The sequence below is a fragment of the Physeter macrocephalus genome, chromosome 21, assembly GCF_002837175.3.
Source record: "Physeter macrocephalus isolate SW-GA chromosome 21, ASM283717v5, whole genome shotgun sequence".
In the NCBI taxonomy this organism is placed as follows: Eukaryota; Metazoa; Chordata; class Mammalia; order Artiodactyla; family Physeteridae; genus Physeter; species Physeter macrocephalus.
The window spans coordinates 52,263,985-52,272,401 of NC_041234.1; the positions used below are offsets into that span (position 1 = coordinate 52,263,985).

General features: G+C 37.5%; 1 protein-coding gene across 1 annotated transcript in view; it reads right to left on the reverse strand.

Annotated features, from left to right (window-relative positions):
* Window positions 1-8,417, reverse strand: part of ZDHHC15 (zinc finger DHHC-type palmitoyltransferase 15) — a 133,022-nt gene that overhangs the window by 11,362 nt on the left and 113,243 nt on the right. Inside the window, exon 11 of the mRNA XM_028482934.1 lies at window positions 4,068-4,146. Within this exon, the coding sequence (XP_028338735.1) occupies window positions 4,100-4,146 (47 nt within the window). The 3' untranslated portion in view covers window positions 4,068-4,099. The remainder of the gene's footprint in view (window positions 1-4,067; window positions 4,147-8,417) is intronic.

Below are 8,417 nucleotides of genomic sequence, written 5' to 3' on the forward strand. Positions count from 1 at the left end.
GGTGTGAGATGATATCTCATTGTAGTTTTGATTTGCATTTCTCTAATGATTAATGATGTTGAGCATTCTTTCATGTGTCTGTTGGCAATCTGTATATCTTCTTTGGAGAAATGTCTATTAAGGTCTTCTGCCCATTTTTGGATTGGGTTGTTTGTCTATTTGATATTGAGCTGCCTGTATATTTTGGAGATTAATCCTTTGTCCGTTGATTCATTTGCAAACATTTTCTCCCATTCTGAGGCTTGTCTTTTCATCTTGTTTATGGTTTCCTTTGCTGTGCAAAAGCTTTTAAGTTTCCTTAGGTCCCATTTGTTTATTTTTATTTTTATTTCCATTTCTCTAGGAGGTGGGTCAAAAAGGATCTTGCTGTGATGTATGTCAGAGTGTTCTGCCTATATTTTCCTCTAAGAGTTTTATAGTGTCTGGCTTTACATTTAGCTCTTTAATCCATTTTGAGTTTATTTTTGTGTATGGTGTTAGGGAGTGTTCTAATTTCATTCTTTTACATGTAGATTTCCAGTTCTCCCAGCACCACTTATTGAAGAGGTGGTCTTTTCTACATTGTATATTCTTGCCTCCTTTATCAAAAATAAGGTGACCGTATGTGCGTGGGTTTATCTCTGGGCTTTCTGTCCTGTTCCATGGATCTATATTTCTGTTTTTGTGCCAGTAGAATACTGTCTTGATTATTGTAGCTTTGTAGTATAGTCTGACGTCAGGGAGCCTGATTCCTCCAGCTCTGTTTTTCTTTCTCAACATTGCTTTGGGCATTTGGGGTCTTATATCTCTCCATCTGTTTGTATCACCTTTAATTTCTTTCATCAGTGTCTTATAGTTTTCTGCATACAGGTCTTTTGTCTCCTTAGGTAGGTTTATTCCTAAGTATTTTATTCTTTTTTTTGTAATGATCTCCTTTTATGGTTGTTAGCATTTGCCTTATGTATTGAGGTGCTCCTATGCTGGGTGCATAAGTATTTACAATTGTTATATCTTCTTCTTGGATTGATCCCTTGATCATTATGTAGTGTCTCTCTTTGTCTCTTGTAATAGTCTTTATTTTAAAGTCTATTTTGTCTGATGTGAGAATTGCTACCTCTGCTTTCTTTTGATTTGCATTTACATGGAATATCTTTTTCCATCCCCTCACTTTCAGTCTGTACATGTCCCTAGGTCTGACTTGGGTCTCTTCAGACCTAGAGACACATACAGCATATATACGGGTCTTGTTTTTGTATCCATTCAGCCAGTCTATAGACACACATAATTTATTCAACCATTCCCATGTTGATAGACATTGAAGTTGTTTTTTGTTTGGGGCTTTTACAAACATTACTGTAGTAATTATGTACATAAAAAAATTCTTCATATCTTGTTATACGTTGAAATGATTGCCCCATTCTTCCCCCCTTGTTCCCAAATACTTTTCTATTATTATTAGAACATGACTTTGTTATTCCTACAAAATTAACTGGTTAATTTATTTGAACAGAGTGCCCTGGGAAAAGCATTGCTTAAAGGCAATTTTGCTTACCTAGGGGATCATATCAAAAATATATTTTATGCTGGGTCATATGATAGCTCTATTTATAGTTTTTTAAGGAACCTCCACACTGTTCTCCATAGTGGTTGTATCAATTTTCATTCCCATCAACAGTGCATGAGGGTTCCCTTTTCTCCACACCCTCTGCAGCATTTGTTGTTTGTAGATTTTTTGATGATGCCCATTCCAACTGGTGAGAGGTGATACCTCATTGTAGTTTTGATTTGCGTTTCTCTAATGATTAGTGACGTTGAGCATCCTTTCATGTGTTTGTTGGCAATCTGTGTATCTTCTTTGGAGAAATGTCTATTTAGGTCTTCTGCCCATTTTTGGATTGGGCATATACCCTGAGAAAACCATAATTCAAAGAGTCATGTACCACAATGATCATTGCAGCTCTATTTACAATAGCCAGGACATGGAAGCAACCTAAGTGTCCATCAACAGATGAATGGATGAAGTAGATGTGGCACATATATACAATGTAATATTACTCAGCCATTAAAAGAAATGAAATTGAGTTATTTGTAGTGAGGTGAATGGACTTAGAGTCTGTCATACATAGTGAAGTAAGTCAGAAGGAGAAAAACAAATACCGTATGCTAACACATATATGAGGAATCTAAAAAAAAAACGTTCTGAAGAACCTAGCCGCAGGACAGGAATAAAGACACAGATGTAGAGAATGGACTTGAGGACACGGGGAGGGGGAAGGGTAAGCTGGGATGAAGTGAGAGAGTGGCATGGACATATATACACTACCAAATGTAAAACAGCTAGTGGGAAGGCAGCCCCATAACAGAGGGAGATCAGCTCGGTGCTTTGTGACCACCTTGAGGGCTGGGATAGGGACGGTTGGAGGGAGACGCCAGAGCGAGGGCGTATGGGGATATATGTATATGTATAGCTGATTCACTTTGTTATACAGCAGAAACTAACACAACAATGTAAAGCAATTATACTCCAATAAAAATGTTAAAAAATAAAATGAAATCTAAAAAGTATATATCTATATATTTTATGGCTTAATATTTACCCAAGATATTCTGAAAAAAAAGGGTTACATGGTCATATAAGTTTGGAAAAAACTTATTCCACTTTAGGGGATTGACAAAATACCTTAGCATATTTTAAGTCTTGAGAAGTACTGCACTAAAGACAAAGTTCCATGATGTGCACACAAGAAAATAAGTTTAGTCAAATAAGTTCAGAGGGCTACAATACACCCCTCTTGGAGAGTCACAAAACTTATTTGCATAATTCCTATGCTAAAGATAATTCTCTAATTTTGATACAGGGTTTCCTAAATTTACTTCACCAGGTAACTTTTTCCCTTTTAACTTCTGTTGACATGTCAAAGAATACCCATAGTAAAATCTAAAATAAGAAAATGAGAGAGATAAGCACCATGGATATCTGAAATCTAGGTTCTAGTACCATACAAGTGTCACACATTTCATCAGGGCTTTGGATAAGAAGACAGATTTAATTCTTCCCTCTTTTAAACCTTTGATTATAAGTGAAGGTGCAGTAAATATCCCAAGTCAGGTTTTTAAATGTAGTGCCATAGTGGAAAGGGCATGATCTGAGGTCAGACAGACCTGTGTTGCAATCTTAGGTTATCCACTTACTAGCTAGATAGGTGGTTTAACTTCTTGGGACTTCAGTTTTCTCATAAGTAAAATGGGAATAGTTACATTCACCCGACAGAGTTGATGTGAGGATTAAATGATATAAGTAAAGTACATAGCAAAGTGACTATCATATAGAAGGTCTTATATAGTACCTATACTGGTGCACAGCAGGGTTCTGTAAGGTAAAGAAGTGAAGACCTGAGAGCCCACAGTTTGATAGGCTTCTGAATAATTGCCAGCTTTTTCATGGGAATAGAATTGGAAGGCTTATCAGATCAGAGCTTCAAGCTCTATGGTATTTTTATTACTAAAATTTTCCTTTTAATACTGAATTACATTGGGTTTATTTACCTGTCAATGTTTCAAAGAGAAGGCTTTTTAGCTTTTCACCAGGACAAAGAGAATCTCATGTGTAAGGCTGCCTGCCACTGATGGACAAATTAGTAGCATTTCAGGAGAGTTGGAGTGTAGGGAATGGTGCTTTTTACCTGTTAGTGGGTAAGAGTAGATTATTAACTGACATAATGGAGTCAGGCAAAAAGAACCTATTTGTAATCTTTTTCATCTCAGAGACCTGAAATTCACTTGGACAAGGTTTATAATTCATAGTATGAAAGTAAATAACCGAAATGAGATGTATGGCTGTTCCTGGATACCCTGGGGTCTTTTAGCCAAAGTGAATAGTGTGAGTTTACAGGGAGTAAGGGAGTCTTTTTCAGTACAATACACAGGGAAATTATGTATAAAACTTCTGCTTATGTGAATAATACAAGAGCGAAGAATTCACCATCTTGTTTGCCAGGGTGATAACTTACTCCTTTTCCAGTTCTGCTCCCCAGACTGCCTCTTAGCAGTCCAGTTGGTATTCTATGTGCCTCCCTCAGAACACTGACCTGTTTGAGAGATGCAGGAAATGTGAAAACTGCTACGTTTCCGTTTCCACAGCAAGAGATGATGATCCTTCTGGATAATCTGTAAGGTTGAAAAGTGAAGTAAACAAATGTCCCTTTCTCTTGTATGGGTGGGTATTTATTTATTGGCATGTTTCTTTCTCGGTCAATCCCTGGAGGCAGTGGATATCCACAAATATCTAAAGACTGATGTGCTATATACTGAAGCATTTGTAACCAGTCCAAGCATTCACATTTTAAGAGTTGTCAGCCTGCTGTACTATGAACTAAGATTATTTTATTTGTCAGCATTATCTGATCTATAATAGTGGCTGGTATTTGACTTAAATAGCTGTGATGACAGCTGAACATCATTTGGCTTTAATAGAATGTTTTGGGTCTTGCTACCCACAAAATTACCCTGTCTTGTTATTCCACTGGACATAACTGAGATAGCTGTTATAGTATTTTAGGTGTTGGTGTGTTTCTAAAAAGGAATGAAGTATCCAGAAAATAAGAGGCTTTGGAATCAACAAGCAACATCATTTATGGTACAAATGTTCTTGTTTTCAACACCCAGACTTTTGAGGAGCAAAGTACACTCTGAATCAGCTTGCTTAATGTACAGATAATCACTTTCTTTATATTCCTTGCCTAATAATGTACTTGGCACTTTGAGATTAAAAAAAAGTTGACAGTGGTTGTCCCTTAGAGTTTCTGCTTAGTACATTCTCCTTTATGAAATTGATGTGTTGTTTGGAGTGCTCCCATAAGTGTGAGGTCTGGATCCCAGAAGATAGAGGCCAGACAGGGTGGGTTACCCTTGCCACAGCAGGCTGGCAACTTCTCATGACACTGAGTTAACCAGGCACACTCCAGGGACAAGTCTGCTTTCTTCCAGGAAGAGTGGAAAAGTAAAAAGTGGCTCTTAGAATGTCTGCCTTTGGAATCATAGTGGGCACAACATTCTGTCTTGTTTGGAATCCTGGGCCTAAGGTATTCTTGCCCTTAAGTCTGAACAAAAAGCAGTTGTATTGGCCCAGCTCTTCCGTGAAGGATATACAGAGAATTACTTATGTTTGTCAAACACCTCAAAAGAGAAAAAGAGGGAGCAAGTGCTTGAGCATACATCTCATCTTACCTATACATTTCTACCAAGAAAGCTATTGAAAAGTGTAAAAGACGATTCTGGAACTTCAATGCACTATTTGCCTTGTTGTTTCCTCCTGATGGTTGCCTGTTTCAGAACTTTGTAGGTATGGTTTGGTAGTGCACCTTTTCAGAAATTGGCTTTTAGTATTCTGCTGAATGGGTTTCTTTTACTCTTAACTATTGCAATCCACACTTCTATTTGGCACAGAACACTTCCCCCTAGCAATTATTTAAATTAAAATCAGTCTTGCAGACATTGAAACTTGAGCTGAAAAACTCAATTATCAACTTCCTTCATAGTTTCACTCCCAGAGGAGATTAAGCTAAGATGGCAAAGGTAGAGTCATCGCCAGGTGAGGACTAAATTGAAAGAATGCAGATACTTCAAAAAAATCAGGCTCTGCATAACAGAAGACAAATGCAGAATTTAGGAAAACAATCTACTTTCTCCTTCTACCATCTGCACCTATACTGCTTTCACTACCCCCACCTGCTCTTATTGCCTATGCTGTAGTAATTTTTACCATTATTCAATAAATGTTTACTTGAACCAAGAATGATGTTATTTTAGTCTTAGTGTATTCTGGCTCAGCTCTGTTTCTCTTCCTGTCTCATCCTCCTAGCTCTCCTCCCTTCCTTTAAAATCCTATATTCCTACATAAACCTTTGATGCTACGGGAAGTGACCATAACAGTATATGTACACTTCTTTGTAGCCATTGGTTCTCAAAGATTGGAAAGAATAGGGAAATGGACATAATATGGAATCTTGAAGAACTTAGGTTGAGTTATGACTGTTTTATTGCCTTACATAAGTGACTTTACCTCCCCAGCTTCAACTTTTTCATCTGTAAAATAGGGCAATACTCTCTCATTCACAGTATTTTTGTAATGCTCTTTCCTGAATTATGAGTGTCCTATATGTTTTATCTTTTACCCTTTCTCTTTTCCATTCATTTCCTTGTCCACATGAATGCATGTCAACATTGCTTAGGTGATGCCAAATTTTATATTTTATCTCCTTTCCCTAGCTTTATTCTCTCTCTTGATTATCTCCTACACCATTCATGGGTTTAAACACCATCTCTATATGAATGACTCCCAGATCTCTCTAGTCACTGGGACTGTTTCCAGTTATTTAAAATGTCCCTGGCTTTAATCCTTCGTCTCCATTTCTAGTGTCACACCCCTCTGGAAGCCATTGTGACACATGCTCAACTATTTATTGCTTTTTCTGGTTCCTGTCTCTGCAAATTTCAATATATCCTGCATGCTACTACCTGAGTAACTTTTCTAAAATTTATCTTTCATTATATTAATATCACTCAAGATCATAAAATTAATATCTATTTCCTACTGTAGCAAAACTACAAAAATCTCTACCATGTGGCCATCTTACTTCTCTAATATTACTGCTCACAACCCACAATGCCCACCCAGTACATAGGAATGGATGGCCTCCTTAGTGTTCTTACCACATTCAAGTCACACTTCTTACATAGAATGCCATTTCTTTCTTCCTAGCATCTACCCAGATGTTACCCATCCTAATAACATCTAGCTGAAGTCCTATTTCTTCCTCAGAACTTTCACCACTATAGCCCATACACCACTTACCTCCTTTATTGATATACTGATATTGATATCGATATTGTTTAAGTATCACTGACAATCACACACTTACCATGTGTACCACACAGTACTTAGCACAGGGCTAAGCTTACCTAGGTATGTAATTGCTAACATCACTTTTATAGCAATGAGCACATTAAATCTTGTGTTAGACTTGTGATTTTCCTATCCTTCCGTACAACTGCAAATTCCTTGGGGGCAGAGGCCGTCTTTTATTTATCTTTATATACCTCCACAATACCTTGTCTGAGGCATACCTTCAGGAAATACTTTCTGAATTGAACTGATTGATTGGAGACCTGGAATATTTCAGGGACATGAACCAATTCAGGGCTCAGGGTTGGACAATGCAGGTAAAGCAGTAAAGTGAATATCCATGATATTACTTCATAAGTTAAGTTTTCCAGGATCTGAGGGCATGGCCATTCCCTTCTTATCTAAAAACAGGAGGAACAAGTCTCTTGAAAAATGCCTAGGTGCTCAAAAGAATAGCCCCTCCCTAACTCAGTATATTATGTTTTTATGCTTTCAGTGATGAGACCTAGGATTCTTATTCTTGAGTAAAGGCAAATGACAAGTGTGAGAATAGGTTGTTTATAGCATGGTGGTCAAAATGCTAGGTGGAGTCTATAAGAGGGAGCAACTGGTGTACCTAGAGAGGATACTTGAAGAAAGAAATTTGGTTCCAGGATATGGAAAGTATATTAATAAATGTAAGCTTACAGTGGATGCTAAAATATATCAATATCTTCCAAAAAAGGAAAAGAGCCATTTGGTGAAAGACATAAGGCTGTGATTATTCAGCTTAATTTCTGACTCCTCAGTATCAAATGTGATCATAGAACATCACACCTTAGAGCTGAAGATAACTTAGAGATCATGGAATTGAAACTGAGCTCCAGAGAAGAGAAGGGACTTTCCAAAAGTCATACATTGAGCCCAGTGGCAGAGCTAGGAAATGATCCCCATGCCAGAGTATTATCCACGTTTTTCCATAATTCTATTTCTTTCTTTCTTTCTTTTTTTGTACGAGTCTTTATTTTTCTATTATTATTTTTTAACATCTTTATTGGAGTATAATTGCTTCACAATGGTGTGTTAGTTTTTGCTTTACAACAAAGTGAATCAGTTATACATACACATATGTTCCCATATCTCTTCCCTCTTGCATCTCCCTCACTCCCACCCTCCCTATCCCACTCCTCTAGGTGGTCACAAACCACCTAGCTGATCTCCCTGTGCCATGTGGCTGCTTCCCACTAGCTATCCACCCTACGTTTGGTAGTGTATATATGTCCACGCCACTCTCTCACTTCATCACAGCTTACCCTTCACCCTCCCCGTGTCCTCAAGTCCATTCTCTAGTAGATCTGTGTTTTATTCCCGTCCTACCCCTAGTCTCTCAATGACATTTTTTTTCCTTAATTCCATATATATGTGTTAGCATACGGTATTTGTTTTTCTCCTTCTGACTTACTTCACTCTGTATGACAGACTCCAGGTCCATCCACCTCACTACAAATAACTCAATTTCGTTTCTTTTTATGGCTGAGTAATATTCTATTGTGTA